Source organism: Rattus norvegicus, chromosome X (genome assembly GCF_036323735.1).
Source record: "Rattus norvegicus strain BN/NHsdMcwi chromosome X, GRCr8, whole genome shotgun sequence".
Taxonomy (NCBI): domain Eukaryota; kingdom Metazoa; phylum Chordata; class Mammalia; order Rodentia; family Muridae; genus Rattus; species Rattus norvegicus.
In genome coordinates, this window is record NC_086039.1 from 69839649 (window position 1) to 69864605 (window position 24957).

The window sequence follows — 24957 nt, forward strand, 5'->3', positions numbered from 1 at the left end:
CACAATAAGTTCATAGAGAAAACCTACATATGTTTCCGCATACACATGCAGTGCATTGGTAGGTGTGAACCTAGTGGAGGTCAGAGGTTGATGTTGGGTGTCTTCCTCACTCTCCGCTGCTGATTGCTCACTGAACTCAGAACTAAATTCAACCAGCCCTGATCCTCCGTTAGCCCTGAGTGCCCTGTCTCTGTCTCCCAAGTGCTAGAATTGCACGCAGGTCACCACACCCCCATCCCTTACTTTTTACAAAGGTGCTAGGAAAGTAAAATCTAGTGTTCCTATTTCTGTAGTAAGTGCTTTATCCACTGAGTCATCTCTGTCCTGAGATCAGTTTTTGAAGTTGAATCGGGGAGGAAGTAGAGGGTAGACTTAAGTTATATATGAAAAAATGGGGGGCAAGGAGTTGAGACAGTATGTCACTATGTAGAATTAGCTGTGCTGGAAGTCACTATGTAGACCTAGTTGGCCTTGAACTCAGAGATCAGCCTACCTCTGTCTTCCTCCCAAGTGATAGTATTAGAAGTGTGTGCCATCATGCCTATCCCAAATTGTTTTTAAAAGCAAGAAATCCTATTAGTTCCATGCAAGGTCTTTTAGACAACAGAATTGGAAGGACTACTTTTGCCTACATTGCCTTGATACTCAAACCAGATAAAGCCATTACAAGAAAACTACAGACTAATAACTTACAAACACAGTGGCATTTTTTATAATTTTATGTATGGGTGCTTCTCAGCTTATAATGAGGCCCCATCCCAAAATGCCTATATTTAAAGTTGAAAATGCACTCTTGCTCTCTTGCTCCTCTTTTGCTCTCGCTCTTCCTTTCCTGTTCCTGCTCTTTCCCCATTCCCTTCCCCCTCTCCATGTGCTCATGGCCAACCTCTACTTCTCCCCCTCCCCTTCCTCCCCTTCCTCTTCCTCCTCCCCGCCTCTCTCTCTGCCTTTCTTTGTCTCTACCACCTTCTTAAATCCCCTCCCCATGCCCTGAATAAACTCTATTCTATACTAAAAAAAAAGTTGAAAATGCACAATTTGGCCTTGTGTGCCTTAAGTATGCTAACACACATTACCTAGAATTGGACAAAATCATCTAGCAAAAAGTCTGTTAAATGATTAAGATCCAATGTAATTTATTAATTTATTAAATAGTAAAAATGAAAAACAAAATGACTGTATAAGTATGCAACACAATAGGTATCTTGTAAATATGATGGGATGTGAAAACATATAACACAATATCAAAAAATAATGCTGATTTCTGCTTCATAGCACAATATGGAGCAGTTTAGATTCAACCTGTTCCAAACCTGCCAGGGCTACATAGCAAGACTTTGTCTTGATGGAAAGAAAAGCTAGAATTTACTTGGTTTCTTCATTTTTATGAAATTAACTTCTTTATTCTTGGTAATATTTTATTCTAAAATCACCTGTTCTTTTTTACTGGTTTCTTTTGCCCTTTTAAGTTCTTGTCTTTATTTGATGCATTTGAGTGTTGGCCTGCATTTGCACCCCACTGTGCCCGGTGCCTGGAAGGTCAGAAGAGAGCCTTGGGTCCAACGGAACTAGTTACAGACAGTTGTGAGCCACTCACGACTGCTGGGACCTGGCCCTGAGTCCTCCACTGAAGAGTGTCTCCAGCCCCTTGCTTTGCTTTTTGAGTCAGGGTTTTTGAGGTTCAGCTTTACCTCACTGTCAAGATGCTCTGCCCAGCCTCCTGTGTGTTACGATGTAGGTCTGCACCATCATGCCTGTCTTTATCTACGACTAATAATAACATAATCGCTCCAGCTCTCTTGATTAGTGTTAGTGTGTTTACATCCTTTGGATTTTAGTTTATTATGCACTTATTTTTAAAGTATGTTTCTCATAAGTAGCAAACTGTTGCTTTGATTGTCTTTGGGTTTTTGGGGTTTTTTTTTTAAAGATTTATTTATTTATTTCATGTATATGAGTCCACTGTCACTGTCTTCATGCACACCAGGAGAGGAAATCAGATTCCCCATTATAGATGGTTGTGAGCCACCTTGTGGTTGCTGGGATTTGAACTCAAGACCTCTGGAAGAACAGTCAGTGCTCATAACTACTGAGCCATCTCTCCAGCCCCTCGATTGTCTTTGATGGCTTAAAGATAATTGTTTCATAGATAGGGATGCTTTGTATTGAGAATTATTTTTTCCCTGATGAAAGCGACCCTTTTATCTATGGTAGTATTCTTATGTAGGGATTCTACTTATCTGATACAGATTTGGCCTCTCCAGCTTTCTTTTTAATCACTAATTAGTATATTATAGCTTCATCATCAGCCTAAATATTCTCAGGAATGATCACTGGGACTTTGTGGTTGTTGTCTGGATGTTTTTACTAATACTTGGAGAATTTTGTATACCGCTTGGATCATATGCACCTTTCCTCTGCGGTCTCCCATCGGACCCACCTCCAACTCCCTATGCAACCAACTTCATGTCCTTGCTTTTATTTTGACCTCATCACTCCAATTTTTGCTTCCCAAATACTCTTTGCTGTGTGGCCATCCACAGGAGTGTGGTCCACCTACCAGGAGCTAAGACACACTAACCCTTCATCCCCTGACATCTGTCCATAGCTCCTTGGTTACTGCCAAGACTTTAAGCCCACTTTCTACCCCCTGGAATTTTGTCTGGTTCGAGTTTGCACAGGTCTTGATCTTTTGAGAACTTTCTTTTTATTTCATTATATTTAATGTATGTGCATATGGTTGTTTGCATATGAGTGCAAATGTTTGAGGGAGGCCAGAGGCATTAGATTCCCAGGAGTTACAGCCACTTATGAGCCATCTGACAAAAGTACTGGTAACCAAACCTGGATCCTCTGGAAGAATAATATGTGCCCTTAACTGCAGAGCCATCTCTCTAGCGCCTCACCTACCATCCACTTTAAACGCGTCATGACTAGTGAATGGCAAAAAAACAAATGTTATAGTGAACAATAAATAGTACTAGGATAGCTAGAGAAAGGTTTCTATAGGAAGCCTCATGACTGGGAATACTCTTGATAATGGTTCTTAGGGAGGGAATGATTTTAGTGACATAGACACATATAAAAATCTCATTCCTGCTTTCATAGACTCTGGTCCAAATGAAATCAAGTTCAACAGGGTCTAGGCCATGTGGTCCTCAGCCCCAACTCACATATCACTGATTTCTCTTCTAGAGTTGGCTTGGAAATGAAATCGAGGTTATGGTCAGTACCGAGGAAGCCAAAAGGCATCTGAATGACCTTCTTGAAGAGAGAAAGATCCTTGCTCAGGATGTGGCACAACTCAAAGAAAAAAGAGAATCTGGAGAGAATCCACCTCCTAAACTCCGAGTAAGTGTCATGGGAAAACACTATCAATAACCACACGAAGTTTCCAGCAAATCCTCACTGCATTTGAGGACTCTTTCCCTTTAAATCCCATCTTCTTGCCCACTATCCTTGCAGAGGCGCACATTCTCACGAGATGAAGTGCATGGTCAAGATTCAGGAGCAGAGGATTCTATTTCAAAGCAGATTGAAAGCCTGGAGAGTGAATTGGAGCTCAGGTAATGAAGTTGTATCTGACTCATGAAGTGTTATGCCTGGAATCCAAATAGGCACCGTCAATACAGTCATTCAAGAGTTTCCTTCCTTTCAAAAGATGTTTGTGGGGGAAAAACTCCAAAGAATGTAAGTGTGTTTTGAACCTGTGTGTTTAAAGTTATGTTGTGCTACACAGATTACATCCATTGTGTTAGGCCGTAACTGCGATGCTGGTTGAGGTAAGTGGCACTCTTCCCACCTTACAAATTAAGTTGGAGATCTTAAGAAACTTTTTAACAAAGGGACCAACAATGCACATTGCAGCAAAGGCAGCATCTTCACGTCAACAATGGTATAGTCAGACTGCTTAGCTACATGGAAAAGAATCAAACTAAATCCTCTCTTGTACACAAACAACTCCAAGGAACTCGAAGCCCTGATACCACGATTCAATAGAGGAGAAAAGAATGAACACATCTCAACGTATAGGCACAGGAAAGGGGTGTTCTGAATAGGACTCTGGAAGCACCTGCATTTGACAAATGGAACCTCATGAAATTAAAAATCAAAGCTTTTGTTTGTCAAAGGACACCCATCATTCCAGTGAAAAGGCAGCCTATAGAATAGGAAAAAAAATCTTTGCTAGCTCCATATCTGACAGAAGGTTAAAACTAAAAAACTGAGCCAGGAGGTGGTGCACGCCTTTACTCCCGGCACTCAGGAGGCAGGTGGATCTGAGTTCAAGGCCAGCCTGGTCTACAGAGTAAGGCAGGACAGCCAGGGCTGCACAAAGAAACCTTGTGTTGAAAAATAAAAATAAAAAAAATATCAAACTGTTGGGATCCAAAAGTCTCCCCACAAAACCACACGATCACCAATCCCAGTCAGGCAGGGATGGTTTATTGAGCACACACCTAAAGACTGACCAGGTGGATAGCACATGCTCAGGAGCTGAGGGCTGCACACTGGACATTTCCTGGGGCAGCTTAGAAAGGCTGAGAATCCACCAATGAGCTTATACGCAGGTGCTGGAACTGCTGCTAGGAGCTGGCCCTGACTCAAGCCATTTTAGACATAACAGTTCATACCAGCTTTTAATTTGATGGGTCCTACCCGGAGGCATACAGTTGTGAAGTTTCTTAAGAATATCTAACCTCAGAACATACAGAACATGACAGAGTATGTGGTCAGCATGACCCTGTTCCAAGTTGTTATTTTTCTGTGTCAATGACTGGCAGGTATATTATAACAACGATATGAAACAGCTGGTGGCCATGGAACAAAATGGCCATAGCTATGCTAGGGCGGGTGGGCCTCAATACAATATAATAAAGTATACACACACCTGGCTTTAAACAAAATAATTGAAAAAATAATGAGACAAGGAACTAACAAAGTTCACACACCATGATGTGTGCACTCCTATACCTATATATGCACAGAGAAATAAGTAAAAGATGGAAATTTTTTCTAAGTTTCAATATATATGTTCCATTTATTTCAATGAGTATTTAATAAAATTAAAGCCATTTGGATATTTCATTAGGGTTCCTTTTGTTACAGGTTTAGAAGTATCACATAAAATTTGAATCAGGTGGCTTATTTTTAAACTGATCATTCCATACATAAAATTCTTTTCGTTGTCTACTCGGCTCCTCCCTTTCTCCTTGCTGTTGAGGCTGATCCCAGGAAATCTCACTTTTCTCCCCTTTGAAGGAGTGCTCAGATTGCAGACCTACAGCAAAAGCTTCTGGATGCTGAAAGTGAAGACCAGCCAAAACAACGCTGGGAGAATATTGCCACGATTCTCGAAGCCAAATGTGCCATAAAGTATTTAGTTGGAGAGGTAAAACCATTCTTCTTAGCAACAGCTGTAGGCAAACTAGCTGGGGCAGTCAAAGTAGAAGGCGCTGGGGACACTTTCTTACTGCTGTAGCTACTTGTCATGGTAGAAACCCCAGTGATACCAATATTAAAGCCTTTAATGAGGAAACATTGGTTAGAAGTAAGTCCAAGCCAATTAGAAAAGATATCTCACCATGCCTGACATAAGAGCATGTATACATTTATGTGAGCTATTGTTGCTAGAAAAAAAAAACATAAGTTACTGGTTATGTTTAAAGTATTATATCACTTTTAAAAAACATGTATGAGCTGTGTATTTAACTTGAGACACAATCTCAAGGAGAAAACTTAATCATTTTTGATATATAGATTCATTGTAAGGAAAATTGATTATTTTTTTTATTTTTGTTTGTTTCTTTTTTATTTTATTTTATGTTTGGTTTTTATTGAGACATGGTGCCTCTGTGTAGCCTTCCCTGTCCTGGAACTCATTCTGTAGACCAGGCTGGCCTCTAACTCCCCAAAATTTGACTGCCTTTGCCTCCAGAGTGCTAAGATTAAAGGCGTATGCCACCACACCCAGCTTTTTTCACTGATCTTAAATGTATGAGTTCATCATAAGCTGTCAGAAGATGAATCAAAGTTATCAGTCAACCAATATATTCAAGGAATGCACAAGTTTCTGCATTGCTATTTTTGTACAGTTCTGTCTTGGGCTAGCAGATGTATCTGCTAAGGAACCCTACTCATTATCTGGGCTAGTAGTGAAAACAAAAGTAGGCCAGTACCGGATACCAGTCTTGCCTAAAGAGGCATATCTAGAAAGATCTGCAATTTCAGCAACCATGTCTACGAGTCCTAACGTGTAAACAAATTCTGAGGCAGAATTGGCTAATAAGCTGTGTGCTGTGTGAATTCCTCTTTAAAATTTAAAATCTACTTAACGATTCAGAATTTTACAATTGTCAGATTTGTCTGTGTTGGGTTTACTCTTGCCTTGAAACACAGCAACAGATAAATGACCAACTTGTGGCTTCTACCCTGTCTTTTCATAAATATTGACAATCACCTTAGGGCCTAGGAATAAAGCTGTCCTTTTAGGGGCTGGAGAGGTGGTTCAGTGAACCCACTTTTGATTCCTAGCACCCATGTGGTAGCTCACAACCATTTGTCACTATAGTTCTAAGTGATCTGACGCCCTCTTTAGGCCTTTGCAGGCACCAGACAGATTGTATACAGATATACATGCAGAAAACACTTGTATACATCAAAAGTAAAAAATTTAAAGCCAGTAGTAGTATTTAAGTTCACTATTAGAATCCACACGGCATGGGGAAAAGTGAGAATGGATTTAGACTTTCTTAGAAGCACTTTTCTCAAATTATTTCAAGAAAGCTGACCTTTTCTTGCCCAATGAATGGGAGAAGGTAGATCATTCCCCAAATAAAATGATTTTCTCTTATCTTTTCAGCTGGTCTCCTCCAAAATACAGGTGAGCAAACTGGAAAGCGGCCTGAGTCAGAGCAAGGCCAGCTGTATTGAAGTGCAGAAGATGCTGTTTGAGGAACAAAATCATTTTGCTAAAATAGAGACCGAGTTGAAAGAAGAGCTGGTCAGAGTGGAGCAGCAGCACCAGGAAAAGGTAACTGATCAAGACAAGAAGTTATGGTGAGGCACGGGCCGCCACTGCCTTGGGTTGCTCAGTTTTCAAAAGTGGTAGAATGTGCCTGACATGCTGGTGACACCTGTAATGTCAGCACTCTGGGGAGCAAGGCGGAAGAATCGTCTCAAGGTCAGAGCCAGTCTGGACTATATTGGGATCCTGTCACTATTTGAAAAATAAAGAAACGGGCACCAGTGGCCCATGAAGCTTCCTTCAAAAGTTTGTCTTTTCCACATTTTGTAAGTACCTGAAACAGAAGTAACTTACTTGTCCAAGTGGCTCTCAACCACTGACTCAAATTCCAAGGTCAACACATGGAGAAACACCTTTCCTAGGTTTATTGCTTTGGACCATGAACAGAAAAGACATTCTTCATCTTTAACTAACAAAAATGTTACCCAGACCACTGCTTGAGCTAGAGAATGAACATCCTTCCCCCTTACTCCTTTGATATCACCCAGTGTGTTGTGTCTTTCCTTAGGTGTTGTACCTTCTCAGTCAGCTGCAGCAATGCCAAGTGACAGAGAAACAGCTGGAGGAGTCGGTTAGTGAGAAGGAACAGCAGCTGCTGAGCACCCTGAAATGTCAGGTATGCAGCACACGACGGACAGTCCTGACTCATTCGGGCCGTGGCAATTGCAGCAGAAAGTAATTAACCACTGACAAACCAGAGCCTTTACTCCTTTGAGGCCCTGTTGAATCCGGTGAGGGGAAAATCAGAGCAGCTCCAATAAGAATAACCTAATTTTCAGGACTCAAACAGAAGCCTCCGTGTCATACTTAGGCCTCCTGGTTCTTCTGCCTTAACCCTAAGCTTTAGCGCTGAAGAAACATACTCATCTAGTATTTACTTAAAAACGTGATGGCAGCGGGCTGAAGCGGGCTTTGTGGTGAATCACTTCATGTTCTTGCAGAGGGCTGAGTTCTCGGCACGTCTGTCAGCTCACAACTGCATGTACCTCCGACTCCAAGAGGAATCCCATACCTGGCTGTCAGCCTCTCCAGGCAACTGCACTCAAAGGCACATACACATAATTAAAAATGATAAAAATAAATCGAAAAAGATCCTAAGGGTATTCACATGTATCTTGTTCTGAGCTGAAGCCTGGCATGTTAGTAAAATGTCCAGGATCTAACATTCTTTCAAAGGCTGGGAACACCACACCCTTTAGAAACATGTTGGAGCACTGCTTAGTCCAACCTAGAAGCTTAGTCCTGCACGCTCTCTTCCCACCGTAAGACATAACCAGATTAGTTATATACATGAATCCCGCTGCCTCAACTGCAAGCAGATTTAATTAGGCTTTAAATTAGGGTGCAGACTAGTCTATGTGGGAAGGGTGCACAGCAGCGCCTGCAGATTTCAGGAAACAGCTAATGCTGTGTGCGATTCTGAACCTACCTGCTCGTGTGCATAGGCGCTCTGCACATCACGGGTGAGAATGGGAAAGGAGAGGAAAGTTTGCTTCCTTCAAGTATATTCATGGCTGTTGAGGAATACTGAAATGTAACGGACATTCAAAGAACCTAGTATGGCAGCTTCCTGTGTGCCTGTGCCTCGTGCATAAAAAAATCATCTACCAGACACTTGAAAGCAGTGTTTTAATCCAAGTTGTTTAGTAACTCTTATGTGGACCCAAAATAACCCAACGTATAACTGTGCGATCTGGAAATAGGAGGAAGAGCTTAGGAAGATGCAAGAAGTGTGTGAGCAAAATCAGCAGCTTCTGCAAGAAAACAGTGCCATCAAGCAGGTAAGACAACTTTCCACCCATTTGATAAGCCTCAGGAGACTCCTACTGAGGCTAGCCCTTGGAAGCAACCCCCAGTGTTGCTGATTATGTTGTCTGCTTTGTGTGGTCTCCATTGAATTTTTCTGTGCTCCAGTCATGTTCATTTCAAAATGTTAGAAACACTTAGAAAAAGTTTTTGCCAGGCCTGGTGATAGATAACCTGTAATCCCAGCACTCGGGAGGCAGAGACAGGCTGAGTTTGAAGCCAGTTCGGTCTACATAGTAGACTCTAAGTCAGCCAAGGATACATAGGAAGACTCTGTCTCATAAAAACCCACAAAGATACAAACAAAAACTAAAGTATAACCCCTCCTAAATCTAGTAGTGATCTGAGAAAGTGAGTCCTCCAGCTACTGTCCTGTCATGTGTAACAGTACATGAAAGCCAGCTCAGGTCTGAAATGTTTGGGTTAACCACGGATGCTCCCAAAATCTGCCCTAACAATATATACTTTGTCTCTCCTGTTCAAACAGAAACTGAACCTCCTCCAAGTAGTCAGCAAAGAGAAACCCCATCTTGTGAGAAATATCCTCCAGTCTCCGGACTCTTCCTTTGAATATATTCCACCTAAGGTAAAATGTTCGGTCGTCTTATGATCCCTTTGCATAGCCAGGCTTGACCGAGTATACTAAACCTGTCTTTTGTCAGAGGCTATATAAGAGTAGGGAGTCCAAAATAAAGCTAGAGTGCAATTCTACGGAAAACAGACATCCTGCTTCCTTCCTCAGAAGGCCGGTTGGGGTCGATCATGCACAGTTATTATGTAACACAGATGAGAAGGAGCAGAAGAAAAGTTGTGCTCAGCTGTCCATCCAGAGACCTCATCCTCATTAGACCATCACTCCTCTCCTCCTCCCTCAGATTGATTAGCCTTCAGTTCCTACTTCTTCAAAGTCTATGCAAGGCTAATGCAGAATGTTTGTGATTAGCAAAACCAAGTAGAATATATTTAAGAAGTCTGAAATCTCTGTAAATAACTGCCAGCAGTAGTTATTGAGATGATGGCATATCATATGTATTTTAAAACTTTATTAACTACCTCAATCTTTTTATAGCCCAAACCTTTCCGTATTAAAGAAAAATGCCCAGAGAAAAGCTTCGCCATCGAGGACCTGCAGTATTATTCAGAGACTTCTGTGGCTGAGGAGGAGAATGAGGACAGTGATGACCATGCTGATGAGGAGTGGATCCCAACAAAATTAGTCAAGGTGTCCAAGAAGAACATCCAAGGGGTACGAGGCAACTCTGTAACGTCCCATGTTAGGTTAATTCTCAGTGGGCTAGCTTCTAAGTCTCAAATTGGTCTCTGTTCTCTGCATTGTAATTTCTTGGAGTTCCTTCAGAGGCATTGACTCCACTGACAGACTTGTTGGACTAGTTCTGTATGGACTACATATGAGGCCAGCAGGCACACCTGAGCATTCAAGTTGGCTGGCTCTCTTTGATTTTTCAAGATCATGGCGATCTGAGCAGCTAGAATTCTAGACCATTTCATTGAAGCTGATCCCCAACTGATCATCCCAGCCCATATTATATAGCTGAACCAACCACCATTATCACATATCATTTTCAATAATCATTTAAAATCCACAGAGGTATTCATTACTTGCCTCTTACAAATAGACTTCAGCCTCACAAGAGGGAAGTGAATTTGCCCATGGTCACACAAAAAATTCTCATCAGTGTATTTCTTTTTTTCACAAGACTAAGGAACAAAGGGGATTATAGAAAAAGAGAATTAAGAACAAAAAATGCTAAATTAAGGCCAATTAGGAAGAATCTGACTTTGGGGGATTGTTTTGTTTTGATTTGATTTAGAGATGGTGTATCATATAATCCCAGGCTAGGCTTGAAGTCACTTGAAGCCCAGGATGATGTAAACTCCTAGTCTTCCTACCTGCACCTCCGGAGTACTGAAATTAGAAGTGGGCTTACGATGCCATGCCCAGATCAAAACCATTCTGACTTCAAGTTGCACTTTATTAACTTCCACAATGCTATTCCTCCATACTTGCTAAATACAACTGTTTTATACTGAAACATTAATTTCCAAAACACTATGGTCCATCACCACTAGTCCACCTATGCCCTGTAACCACATTCTTAGAAAATGGCTCCGAACTTTACTTTCCAGCTTCCCAGAAGCAGACTTAATTGGACCAGTTTTGTAAAACCAAATGCTAAAGTGAAGCAAAACACATCAAGAATGCGCTAATGGGGGTTTGGGGATTTGGCTCAGTGGTAGAGCGCTTGCCTAGGAAGTGCAAGGTCCTGGGTTCGGTCCCCAGCCCCGAAAAAAAGAAAAAAAAAAAAAGAATGCGCTAATGGAGAAATCCAACAGAGAAGTAGAAAGAAACATCTAGAACTTCAGCATTCATCTCTGGAAAAATACTTGGGAGGGTTTGGGTGCAGAAGAGGTACAGATTAAGAAGATGACAGTGAAGAGGGTGACTGCTAAGGTAGAAAGGTGTGGGCTAAGGTAGAAAGGGTACGATAAATAGTACATTGCAGAGACTCAAACCAGAGAGTTGGGACACTTAGACACAATGAAGGAAGGCCTGGCTGTCCTTTTTGTATCTTTGGATTTTACTTATAAGTGAGTGTTTGGCCTGGGGTATGTGTGAGCACCATGTGCATACCTGCTGTCTGCAATGATCAGAAGACAGTGTTAGACCCCCAGAACTGGAGTTAGAGATGATTGCGAGCTACCAGTTGGGTGCTGGCAGTCTAATCTAGGTTCTCTGCCGAGGCAACAAGTTCTCTTAATGACAAAGCCATCTCCCAAGGCCCCATTTTGTTTATTTCCTCAACAAACATTTATACTATTATAATTGAAGTAGTGGTGTGAGCTGAATGTAGATTAATGGCCATCTAAGTTAAGGAGCAGTGTTCTGAAGCATACACAGGAACAGAAGGATGGAGGGCCTAACACCTTTGGAAAGAGATTTGCAGGTGTGAAGCAATTATGGGTCCACTTGTTCTTGGGGAAAGCTTACTAGATCAACACTGTTGCTCCAACCTAAAAGGAAAATACTGAGGCATAGTGAGTATTGTAACGAAATACTACCTAATATAAATGATATTCTAAATCTAAACACTGAAATGATACCTTTTAGTTTGATAAGTGACTATGAGTGAAGAGATCAAGTTGACTCTCCTATTTAATAACCTCACAATATGCAAATGCTTTGTCCACTCTTGATCAGACTGCTTGGAAGACACATTAGTTATACATGTTATACATGTATACATGTTATACATGTATTCATGTTATACATGAAGACCATCTTTCAAAAGGATACTGTATGTAGCAGGCCCCAAAAGGATGGCTTTCTCAGAATTAATGGCTTCCTCACTAAGGAGACACTAAATGATAGGTCTCATGCTCTTCCTTCCTTCCTTCCTTCCTTCCTTCCTTCCTTCCTTCCTTCTTTTTTTTTTTTTTTTGGTTCTTTTTTTTTTTCGGAGCTGGGGACCGAACCCAGGGCCTTGCGCTTCCTAAGCAATCGCTCTACCACTGAGCTAAATCCCCAACCCTCCTTCCTTCCTTCTTTTTTTTTTTTTTTTTTTATTAACTTGAGTATTTCTTATATACATTTCGAGTGTTATTCCCTTTCCCGGTTTCCGGGCAAACATCCCCCTCCCCCCTCCCCTTCCTTATGGGTGTTCCCCTCCCAACCCTCCCCCCATTGCCGCCCTCCCTCCATAGACTAGTTCACTGGGGGTTCAGTCTTAGCAGGACCCAGGGCTTCCCCTTCCACTGGTGCTCTTACTAGGATATTCATTGCTACCTATGGGGTCAGAGTCCAGGGTCAGTCCATATATAGTCTTTAGGTAGTGGCTTAGTCCCTGGAAGCTCTGGTTGCTTGGCATTGTTGTACTTTTGGGGTCTCGAGCCCCTTCAAGCTCTTCCAGTTCTTTCTCTGATTCCTTCAATAGGGGACCTATTCTCATTTCAGTGGTTTGATGCTGGCATTTGCCTCTATATTTGCTGTATTCTGGCTGTGTCTCTCAGGAGCGATCTACATCCGGCTCCTGTCGGTCTGCACTTCTTTGCTTCATCCATCTTGTCTAATTGGGTGGCTGTATATGTATGGGCCACATGTGGGGCAGGCTCTGAATGGGTGTTCCTTCAGTCTCTGTTTTAATCTTTGCCTCTCCCTTCCCTGCCAAGGGTATTCTTTTTCCTCATTTAAAGAAGGAGTGAAGCATTCACATTTTGATCATCCGTCTTGAGTTTCGTTTGTTCTAGGGATCTAGGGTAATTCAAGCATTTGGGCTAATAGCCACTTATCAATGAGTGCATACCATGTATGGCTTTCTGTGATTGGGTTAGCTCACTCAGGATGATATTTTCCAGTTCCAACCATTTGCCTACGAATTTCATAAACTCGTTGTTTTTGATAGCTGAGTAATATTCCATTGTGTAGATGTACCACATTTTCTGTATCCATTCCTCTGTTGAAGGGCATCTGGGTTCTTTCCATTTTCTGGCTATTATAAATAAGGCTGCGATGAACATAGTGGAGCACGCGTCTCTTTTATATGTTGAGGCATCTTTTGGGTATATGCCCAAGAGAGGTATAGCTGGATCCTCAGGCAGTTCAATGTCCAATTTTCTGAGGAACCTCCAGACTGATTTCCAGAATGGTTGTACCAGTCTGCAATCCCACCAACAATGGAGGAGTGTTCCTCTTTCTCCACATCCTCGCCAGCATCTGCTGTCACCTGAGTTTTTGATCTTAGCCAATCGCACTGGTGTGAGGTGAAATCTCAGGGTTGTTTTGATTTGCATTTCCCTTATGACTAAAGATGTTGAACATTTCTTTAGGTGTTTCTCAGCCATTCGGCATTCCTCAGCTGTGAATTCTTTGTTTAGCTCTGAACCCCATTTTTTAATAGGGTTATTTGTTTCCCTGCAGTCTAACTTCTTGAGTTCTTTGTATATTTTGGATATAAGGCCTCTATCTGTTGTAGGATTGGTAAAGATCTTTTCCCAATCTGTTGGTTGCCGTTTTGTCCTAACCACAGTGTCCTTTGCCTTACAGAAGCTTTGCAGTTTTATGAGATCCCATTTGTCGATTCTTGATCTTAGAGCATAAGCCATTGGTGTTTTGTTCAGGAAATTTTTTCCAGTGCCCATGTGTTCCAGATGCTTCCCTAGTTTTTCTTCTATTAGTTTGAGTGTGTCTGGTTTGATGTGGAGGTCCTTGATCCACTTGGACTTAAGCTTTGTACAGGGTGATAAGGATGGATCGATCTGCATTCTTCTACATGTTGCCCTCCAGTTGAACCAGCACCATTTGCTGAAAATGCTATCTTTTTTCCATTGGATGGTTTTGGCTCCTTTGTCAAAAATCAAGTGACCATAGGTGTGTGGGTTCATTTCTGGGTCTTCAATTCTATTCCATTGGTCTATCTGTCTGTCTCTGTACCAATACTATGCAGTTTTTATCACTATTGCTCTGTAATACTGCTTGAGTTCAGGGATAGTGATTCCCCCTGAAGTCCTTTTATTGTTGAGGATAGCTTTAGCTATCCTGGGTTTTTTGTTATTCCAGATGAATTTGCAAATTGTTCTGTCTAACTCTTTGAAGAATTGGATTGGTATTTTGATGGGGATTGCATTGAATCTGTAGATTGCTTTTGGTAAAATGGCCATTTTTACTATATTAATCCTGCCAATCCATGAGCATGGGAGATCTTTCCATCCTCTGAGGTCTTCTTCAATTTCTTTCCTCAGTGTCTTGAAGTTCTTATTGTACAGATCTTTTACTTGCTTGGTTAAAGTCACACCGAGGTACTTTATATTATTTGGGTCTATTATGAAGGGTGTCGTTTCCCTAATTTCTTTCTCGGCTTGTTTCTCTTTTGTATAGAGGAAGGCAACTGATTTATTTGAGTTAATTTTATACCCAGCCACTTTGCTGAAGTTGTTTATCAGCTTTAGTAGTTCTCTGGTGGAACTTTTGGGATCACTTAAATATACTATCATGTCGTCTGCAAATAGTGATATTTTGACCTCTTCTTTTCCGATCTGTATCCCTTTGATCTCCTTTTGTTGTCTGATTGCTCTGGCTAGAACTTCAAGAACTATATTGAATAAGTAGGGAGAGAGTGGGCAGCCTTGTCTAGTCCCTGATTTTAGTGGGATTGCTTCAAGTTTCTCTCCATTTATTTTAATGTTAGCAACTGGTTTGCTGTATATGGCTTTTACTATGTTTAGGTATGGGCCTTGAATTCCTATTCTTTCCAGGACTTTTATCATGAAGGGGTGTTGAATTTTGTCAAATGCTTTCTCAGCATCTAATGAAATGATCATGTGGTTCTGTTCTTTCAGTTTGTTTATATAATGGATCACGTTGATGGTTTTCCGTATATTAAACCATCCCTGCATGCCTGGGATGAAGCCTACTTGATCATGGTGGATGATTGTTTTGATGTGCTCTTGAATTCGGTTTGCCAGAATTTTATTGAGTATTTTTGCGTCGATATTCATAAGGGAAATTGGTCTGAAGTTCTCTTTCTGTTGTGTCTTTGTGTGGTTTAGGTATAAGAGTAATTGTGGCTTCGTAGAAGGAATTCGGTAGGGCTCCATCTGTTTCAATTTTGTGGAATAGTTTGGATAATATTGGTATGAGGTCTTCTATGAAGGTTTGATAGAATTCTGCACTAAACCCGTCTGGACCTGGGCTCTTTTTGGTTGGGAGACCTTTAATGACTGCTTCTATTTCCTTAGGAGTTATGGGGTTGTTTAACTGGTTTATCTGTTCCTGATTTAACTTCGATACCTGGTATCTGTCTAGGAAATTGTCCATTTCCTGAAGATTTTCAAATTTTGTTGAATATAGGTTTTTATAGTAAGATCTGATGATTTTTTGAATTTCCTCCGAATCTGTAGTTATGTCTCCCTTTTCATTTCTGATTTTGTTAATTTGGACACACTCTCTGTGTCCTCTCGTTAGTCTGGCTAAGGGTTTATCTATCTTGTTGATTTTCTCAAAGAACCAACTTTTGGTTCTGTTGATTCTTTCTATGGTCCTTTTTGTTTCTACTTGGTTGATTTCAGCTCTGAGTTTGATTATTTCCTGCCTTCTACTCCTCCTGGGTGTATTTGCTTCTTTTTGTTCTAGAGCTTTTAGGTGTGCTGTCAAGCTGCTGACATATGCTCTTTCCTGTTTCTTTCTGCAGGCACTCAGCGCTATGAGTTTTCCTCTTAGCACAGCTTTCATTGTGTCCCATAAGTTTGAGTATGTTGTATCTTCATTTTCATTAAATTCTAAAAAGTTTTTAATTTCTTTCTTTATTTCTTCCTTGACCAGGTTATCATTGAGTAGAGCATTGTTCAATTTCCACATATATGTGGGCATTCTTCCCTTATTGTTATTGAAGACCAGTTTTAGGCCGTGGTGGTCCGATAGCACGCATGGGATTATTTCTATCTTTCTGTACCTGTTGAGGCCCGTTTTTTTGACCAATTATATGGTCAATTTTGGAGAAAGTACCATGAGGAGCTGAGAAGAAGGTATATCCTTTTGCTTTAGGATAGAATGTTCTATAAATATCCGTTAAGTCCATTTGGCTCATGACTTCTCTTAGTCTGTCTACATCACTGTTTAATTTCTGTTTCCATGATCTGTCCATTGATGAGAGTGGGGTGTTGAAATCTCCCACTATTATTGTGTGAGGTGCAATGTGTGTTTTGAGCTTTAGTAAGGTTTCTTTTACGTATGTAGGTGCCCTTGTATTTGGGGCATAGATATTTAGGATTGAGAGTTCATCTTGGTTGATTTTTCCTTTGATGAATATGAAGTGTCCTTCCTTATCTTTTTTGATGACTTTTAGTTGGAAATTGATTTTATTTGATATTAGAATGGCTACTCCAGCTTGCTTCTTCTGACCATTTGCTTGGAAAGTTGTTTTCCAGCCTTTCACTCTGAGGTAGTGTCTGTCTTTGTCTCTGAGGTGTGTTTCCTGTAGGCAGCAGAATGCAGGGTCCTCGTTGCGTATCCAGTTTGTTAATCTATGTCTTTTTATTGGGGAGTTGAGGCCATTGATATTGAGAGATATTAAGGAATAGTGATTATTGCTTCCCGTTATATTCATATTTGGATGTGAGGTTATGTTTGTGTGCTTTCATTCTCTTTGTTTTGTTGCCAAGACGATTAGTTTCTTGCTTCTTCTAGGGTATAGCTTGCCTCCTTATGTTGGGCTTTACCATTTATTATCCTTTGTAGTGCTGGATTTGTAGAAAGATATTGTGTAAATTTGGTTTTGTCATGGAATATCTTGGTTTCTCCATCAATGTTAATTGAGAGTTTTGCTGGATACAGTAACCTGGGCTGGCATTTGTGTTCTCTTAGGGTCTGTATAACATCAGTCCAGGATCTTCTGGCCTTCATAGTTTCTGGCGAGAAGTCTGGTGTGATTCTGATAGGTCTCCCTTTATATGTTACTTGACCTTTTTCCCTTACTGCTTTTAATATTCTTTCTTTATTTTGTGCGTTTGGTGTTTTGACAATTATGTGACGGGAGGTGTTTCTTTTCTGGTCCAATCTATTTGGAGTTCTGTAGGCTTCTTGTATGTCTATGGGTATCTCTTTTTTTAGGTTAGGGAAGTTTTCTTCTATGATTTTGTTGAAGATATTTACTGGTCCTTTGAGCTGGGAGTCTTCACTCTCTTCTATACCTATTATCCTTAGGTTTGATCTTCTCATTGAGTCCTGGGTTTCCTGTATGTTTTGGACCAGTAGCTTTTTCCGCTTTACATTATCTTTGACAGTTGAGTCAATGATTTCTATGGAATCTTCTGCTCCTGAGATTCTCTCTTCCATCTCTTGTATTCTGTTGGTGAAGCTTGTATCTACAGCTCCTTGTCTCTTCTTTTGGTTTTCTATATCCAGGGTTGTTTCCATGTGTTCTTTCTTGATTGCTTCTATTTCCATTTTTAATTCCTTCAACTGTTTGATTGTGTTTTCCTGGAATTCTTTCAGGGATTTTTGCGATTCCTCTCTGTAGGCTTTTACTTGTTTATTAATGTTTTCCTGTGCTTCCCTAAGTGTGTTCATGTCTTTCTTGAAGTCCTCCAGCATCATGATCAAATATGATTTTGAAACTAGATCTTGCTTTTCTGGTGTGTTTGGATATTCCATGTTTGTTTTGGTAGGAGAATTGGGCTCCGATGATGGCATGTAGTCTTGGTTTCTGTTGCTTGGGTTCCTGCGCTTGCCTCTCGCCATCAGATTATCTCTAGTGTTACTTTGTTCTGCTATTTCTGACAGTGGCTAGACTGTCCTATAAGCCTGTGTGTCAGGAGTGCTGTAGACCTGTTTTCCTCTCTTTCAGTCAGTTATGGGGACAGAGTGTTCTGCTTTCGGGCGTGTAGTTTTTCCTCTCTACAGGTCTTCAGCTGTTCCTGTGGGCCTGTGTCTTGAGTTCACCAGGCAGCTTTCTTGCAGCAGAAAATTTGGTCTTACCTGTGGTCCCGAGGCTCAGGTTTGCTCGTGGGGTGCTGCCCAGGGGCTCTCTGCAGCGGCAGCAACCAGGAAGACCTGTGCCGCCCCTTCCGGGAGCTTCAGTGCACCAGGGTTTCAGATGGTCTTTGGCTTTTTCCTCTGGCGTCCGAGATGTGTGTGCAGGGAGCAGTCTCTTCTGGTTTCCCAGGCTTGTCTGCCTCTCTGAAGGTTTAGCTCTCCCTCCCACGGGATTTGGGTGCAGAGAACTGTTTATCCGGTCTGTTTCCTTCAGGGTCCGGCGGTGTCTCTGGCAGGGGTCCTGCCGCTCCCCCACGGGAGCCCAGAGGCCTTATACAGTTTCCTCTTGGGCCAGGGATGTGGGCAGGGGTGAGCAGTGTTGGTGGTCTCTTCCGCTCTGCAGCCTCAGGAGTGCCCACCTGACCAGGCCTCCTTCCTTCCTTCTTAAATGAGGGGAAATAAGATGAAATTATAACTTACATATGTGACATTCTTGTGACCTAAATGCCAATCTGTCAAGTGTCTTATGAGCATTCAACTCTACCATTACCACTACCAACTAGCCTCTACCGCCTTGAAGATTAGCAACAGCCGAAGTCCATGACAGCTGGCGTTTAGAAACTGTTTCATATGTCATATAAGTGAAGTATACTAGTCTATAAATCATCCTGCTGGGTCTTGACTGTGGGAAAAGTCCAATCACTCAATGACAGTTCTCGAGATATCATTTGTGATATTTATCCCATAAGATGAAAGAGAGAAATGCTGACAGGGTAAAAAAGAGCACTTCTGAAGTCTTTAGATTAGTCACAAGTGGACAAAGGACCCAGGCTACCGTAATGAATGGAGGCCGTTCTGAAGGGGTAGCTCTAAGACCAGTCATAGAACTCTTACCTTTCGCTTGTCTTAAAGTAGCTAAAGGGGTTCTTTAATTTATTCTAATGTATTTGTTGATAAAGGTGACTAGGATGGACATTCTTATTTAGTACTATTAGACATGTAAATTGGTATAACTACTCTGGAAGGCAACCTCAAACTATTATCAGAAACTTTAAAAATATTCCCATCATGCCCACTTCAGGAACAGCTACATGAAAACTTTTCATATTCTTCAATCCAGTAATTATACACATAGTAAGGAAATAGCCATCAATATGGAACTTGCTGTATTCATTCAACGAGTCTTTTCTAAGTAGCTTTGTGCCAGGAATGAGCACTATTTCTGAGAGTACAACAAAGCCGAAATAGCTCAGTTGGGAGAGCGTTAGACTGAAGATCTAAAAGGTCCCTGGTTCGATCCCGGGTTTCGGCAGAGGTTTACTTTTCACACCTAGTTGGTGGAGGTTTCACGTCATCCATTGCTCCTTTATTTAGCCTCTGTTGTATGATAAGAGGTTACATAATTTCACTGAGAGTACAACAATTAACTTTGTCATTGTGAACATATTCGTGTAGGAAAAGACATAGTAAGCAGGAAAACAAAACAGTTCTAGATGGTGATACAGAAGAGAACGAAAATCCCATGTTGACTTCATAGGGATGATGGACAAAGGCTGTTTATGAATCAAAGAAATGGTTAAGACGAGATGGAAATGTGAGGAAACCAGGCCCCTGTAATCCTGGTACTCAAGAGGCTCAAGCAGAAGAATCTCACATTCAAGGCCAGCCTGGGCTAAGTGATACAGGCCTCAGTCACAAACAAGAAAGTGAGGAGGAGGGGAGTGAAGGAGAAGAGGCAATGAAAACACCTCGGTCGAAGAATAGGTTTTGTGGGGCTAGAGAGATGGCTCAGCGGTTAAGAGCACTGGCTGCTCTTCCAGAGGTCGTGAGTTCAATTCCCAGAAACCACATGACAGCTCACAACCATAATGGGCTTTGTGTCTCAGAGCACCTGAGAAGGCCATTGTCAAGAAGTGAGTGAGAAAGGTAAAGTTAGGTGGAGTTGGGCCAGCTGCAGAGGGTCTGGTCTGTACACATAGCTTATTTGTTTGTGGACAAGGATATCCACTGTAATAGGATTTGTAGTAGCAAATATTTTCTTTCATAACTATCTTAACATCTAACATTAGGGAACGAGTTAAATAAATTGATGTAATAAAATGATGGAATATTGTATACAGCTATTGAAATCATGGGTTGGGCTTTCAAATTTTATACTGATATATGTTATACTCCTGATCAGAAAAACGATGGTATTGTGGTTTCCTTTACAGCTATAGAACAAACACAATAGTTCTCATGTGAAAAGCAGCTAAGATCTTGAATTTTATTATAAACTTAGGATGAGTCCACAGAGATGTGGAGATGTGGCAAGAAAACAAATGCTGACAGTTATGATTTCAGGCCTTAGGGTTTTGGTTTGGGGTTTTGGGTTTAGTCTTGGAGGATTTTTTGTTTATTTTTCTTTGCTTTTGATTTTTCAAGACAGGATTTCTCTGTGTAGCCCTGGCTGTCCTGGAACTCACTCTGTAGACCAGGCTGGCCTCCAATTCCGAGATCCACCTGCTTCTGCTTCCCGTGTACTGGGATTAAAGGTGTGCACCACCACTGCTGTGCAATTTCAAGCCTTGTTAAATACCAGACTATTGGATTCATTTTTGTTGGGGATTTGAAGGGGTTGTTTTGGTTTTCTGAAAAGATCTCACTATGTAGCCTTGGATGCCCTGGAATTGGCTGCCTCTGCCTCCCTGAGTGCTGGGATTAAAGGTTTGGGCTGCCATGACCTGCTGCACGAACTACTTTATAGCTCAGTCTCCCCATGTATTATACTCATACAACTGATTTAGGGGGACCTAAATACCAAACTCGAATTTATCCCTATTGTATTTTTTTTCTTTCTCCTTTCAGCCTATAATTGCAGCCTGTCAAAATATTTTTGGATTGTAATTTTTGTTATCTTAACTATTAATCATCCTTCTAGCTTTCTGCTATTGTTAGAGTCTGATAAACATGGCTACACTGTAAACTGGCTATGTGTGTGTGTGTGTGTGTGTGTGTGTGTGTGTGTATGTGTGTATGAGTTAGTGCTCTGAACAAAGCCGTAGCTAACACTGGACAAAATGTAGAAATGTGCATTGAAAGAAAATATACTTCGTTAGACAAAAATCTGACCCAGTCCTAAAATAAACCTAACTGTATTGTAACCATGCTGCTGCCTGCATGGCTCTGCCCTTGAAATGGTGACTAGCGTTTACCCGGTACTTGGTCACATGAGGGTGTTAGGACAGCCCCCTTATTTATCTTCAGCTACACTGCCCAAAACAGAGCATTGAGTTGTGTAACCTGCTCTTAATTATTTCCTGGTGATTATGGTTAAATGGAGGGAGGGCATAGAGAAGACAGATTTGGTCAAGATGATGGCACTTCCCTTTCTTTCTAAAAAGACTTGCATGTGGAGGGATGGAATCCTTTCAGTAATACGTCCCTCCCACAATCCTGTTTTGCAGTGTTCCTGCAAAGGCTGGTGTGGGAACAAGCAATGTGGATGCAGAAAGCAAAAGTCAGACTGTAATGGGGCCTGCAGCTGTGACCCCACAAAATGCCGCAACCGCCATCACAGCCAGGTAGGAATGGTATTGCTTCCCCTCACCATCCCTTTTAACCTCTCTGGAGTTTCTATCCTTCTCCTTCCACCCCGAAACCTGGAGTCTCCTACACAGTAATTGCTACCCTTCTCTGCACCCAGAAAGAGGCTCACTCCTCAGGTATGCACTCCCCACCCTTACCGCCAGCCTTGCTGAGAAGCTTCTGTATGATTTCTAAAACAGGAACAAGGGACAGGAAAGCAAGAACTTACAGGTAGACAGGGACACAGGATCAAACTCGTCCAGAGGCTCAGCAGCAACCGTGAAAGGCACGTGCTGAGAGGGCAGCTTTCAGAGAGGAAGTTAATCCTTCTGGCATCTTGAGACAGTAGTTAGTAGCCCTAAGGAAACCAAGCATTCTGTGGCTCCAGGAAAAGACCCACAGGAATCTCATCTACTAGTCACTGGTAGGAGCCAAGTTAACTGCAGCATTCTTTATGTCACTCCTAGGAAGAGCAAACTCTGAGAAATAAAATGTGCCCTGAAAAGAGCAGCACAAGCAGCTTCAATCCCTGAACTGTCCTTATACCTGTCTGTGCCCATGGCAATAAGTCTTCGCTGCCACCGCTCTTGATCCGTAATCCAAGACTCGTACCAAGTATAGTATAACAAGCTTTCTTCATGCATTTCCTAAACGTTTACACAGAGCAATTTGGCTTGGGCCTTTCCTTTCAAAGACTTCTAAACTATAAGCATCAGAGGACTAAAATGACAAGCTCTATGTAGGTCAGGCTGAATGTCAGGCACATAGTTGGGACCTACAAGGGTTCTCTGTCTTCATGGATTTTTATTAAGGGATCTAGAACCCTGAAGCTGCTGCATGAAAGGCTCTCTGCCCAAAAGTTTTAGATCCCATTTCCATCAAAGGCATGTGCTCTTCCCGTACTTTCCTGTCGGGCCGCCCTCGGGATTTCAGTCAAAGAAAAGCCCTGATCTGGGCCAGTGTTTCCATTTTACAGAAGAGGAAAGTAAAATCCAGAGGCAAACTCATGTAACTTGCCTAATAACAGCTGGTCACAGCAACTCAGGGGAAACCTCAGGCTACAAACAGCTACAGTTTTAATCCCAGCCCTATGCAGTCACCTTGTGACCTAAGTGACTTCTGGCCTTTGGATTTCATTTCCTTATCAGAAAGCAATACTAGTGCAGGTAGCCTCCTATAGGGACACTATTATAGGTAGTAGAACTTTAGTCAAAGACATAATCAAGGCTTGGTCTAATTTTATTTTATTTTATTTTCTGAGAGTAGGTCTTGCTTGTTAAATACCCAGGTTGGACTCAAACTTGTCCCTCTGCCACAGCCTCCCAAGTTCTGGGATTGCTGATATATACCACCACACCCAGCTTGGCCTAATTTTAAAGTTTCCTTCCTAGTATGTCTTATTCTAGACATATACAGGTCCTTGGAGTCTGACTCTTAAGCATGACACCGTTCCTTTCAGGACAGAACATGTTTAAGTCCTATGGCTTCTCCACACAGTAACTCCTTTAGGTTTGCTTTCAGAAATTGATCGGGTCCTTAGAGCTGGGACCTACCTGGCTGAAGAGGAACAGGCTGTTTTGTAACTCAGGTAGCTAAATGATAATAAGCCTATCTGCTTGATTTCAGGACAACTCAGATGTTATTGAGCTAAACCAAGATTCTGAAAACTCCTTCAAACTGGAAGATCCCACAGAGGTGACCTCAGGATTAAGCTTCTTCAACCCTGTTTGTACGACTCCCAGTAGCAAGGTGGGTGACTAAATACAAGACTTGAAAAAACTATATCCATCCTTCTCTGCATTGGCTGTGCTAGAAGGTTGTGGGAGATTATCGTGGGGAAGATATTGTCGGAGTGCTATGTACTGGCTGGAGATGCCTTGTGGAGTCTTTGTCATGGCTCGGCTAGACCCGTGTATTCATTTCTGTCTCTGTCTTTTCTAGATCCTAAAAGAAATGTGTGATGCAGATCAGGTGCTGCTGAGGCAGCCTGATTTTGCCTCTTCCTCTGACCATCTAGAACTGAAACCTATTGCATCAGAAACACAAGAAAATAAGGCCATGGGGAAGAAGAAGAAGCGAGCTCTAGCCAGCAATACCAGCTTCTTCTCTGGCTGCTCCCCTATTCAAGAAGAGTCCCACTGAGGTTAGGGCCACTGTCTCTTCTGTCTGCCCTGGACACACTCTGAGGCTGCAGCACAGAGGGGAAGGGCACTAATGACTTCTGTAGCTTTTAGGTCCTGCTATTGAGAAAAGGAGAATAAGTCCCTGAAAGGAAGAGGGCCTCTACTGTCTAAGCTCTCTGCCTACAAAAACTACTTTGCTTCTTTAGAAGGTGCTGAACCTTCTACTGGAGAGAGAACCAACTGACCTTCCTGATACTCAAGAGGAACCAGTCCCCAGGACAGTCTAGCTCGCTCTCTGTGAGCAGTTGAGTTGTATCTTCATGGAGTCGAGGTCAACATGTTCTTCTCTTATGATCACATCAGCTTAATGGACGAGTGGGATGGTGACCTGGCTCGACTCCGTCACCACACCTCAGGAATTGGGCAGGGAGCTTCCCTGCTCCATTCCAACTCCGGACTTTACAAACCCTTCAACTGTCCGTCACCCATGTTACTGAAGTGAATGAAACATTTTAAAAATGTTAAAATAAATAAACCTTAGCTCATCTACTATTTGAAGGAGATCCTTCTATGCTAGAGGAAGAAGTAAAATTCCAACATGTTTTCTTCAGCCCCTGGGAAGTCTTAAAGCATCCATTTCAGTTTCCCCACAAATACACATACCTCCTTTTTCTGGGAAAGCTGCCTAGTTTTTTGTTTGGTGGTTTGTTTTGTTTACAGCGATAGGGATTGAGCACAGGGGATCAGACATGCCAGGCAAACATTCTATCGCTGAGCTTCCTGACCCAGCTTCCTACCCTTTCTTAGGGGATTGCACCTCTGCTGCTCTAGGGGAAAGAAGAACACTGACACGGAGTTTCTACACATTTAGTGAGCATCCCCATCCCTACGGTCCTGCCAGAATTGTATTTGCCTCCTTCTCAAAAAAAGAAAAAAAAATGTTTGGGCTG

General features: G+C 41.8%; 1 protein-coding gene and 1 non-coding gene across 3 annotated transcripts in view; both read left to right on the forward strand.

The window, feature by feature from the left end:
• The window catches only part of Kif4a (kinesin family member 4A), a 102533-nt gene extending 77846 nt beyond the window's left edge, over nucleotides 1-24687 (forward strand). The window contains exons 21-31 of one of the 2 annotated variants that reach the window (XM_006257114.4): nucleotides 3196-3351; nucleotides 3466-3566; nucleotides 5260-5389; nucleotides 6860-7030; nucleotides 7533-7640; nucleotides 8728-8805; nucleotides 9318-9416; nucleotides 9900-10076; nucleotides 21764-21880; nucleotides 23511-23633; nucleotides 23826-24556. In XM_006257114.4, the coding sequence (XP_006257176.1) occupies nucleotides 3196-3351; nucleotides 3466-3566; nucleotides 5260-5389; nucleotides 6860-7030; nucleotides 7533-7640; nucleotides 8728-8805; nucleotides 9318-9416; nucleotides 9900-10076; nucleotides 21764-21880; nucleotides 23511-23633; nucleotides 23826-24026 (1461 nt within the window). In that variant the 3' untranslated portion in view covers nucleotides 24027-24556. Of the gene's footprint in view, nucleotides 1-3195; nucleotides 3352-3465; nucleotides 3567-5259; nucleotides 5390-6859; nucleotides 7031-7532; nucleotides 7641-8727; nucleotides 8806-9317; nucleotides 9417-9899; nucleotides 10077-21763; nucleotides 21881-23510; nucleotides 23634-23825 lie in introns of both variants that reach the window. The other variant, NM_001400930.1, reaches the window with a different exon arrangement.
• Trnaf-gaa8 (transfer RNA phenylalanine (anticodon GAA) 8) lies at nucleotides 19556-19629 on the forward strand. The gene has a single exon. It is a non-coding gene; the product is annotated as a tRNA-Phe (tRNA).
• Nucleotides 24688-24957: the final 270 nt, after the last annotated feature.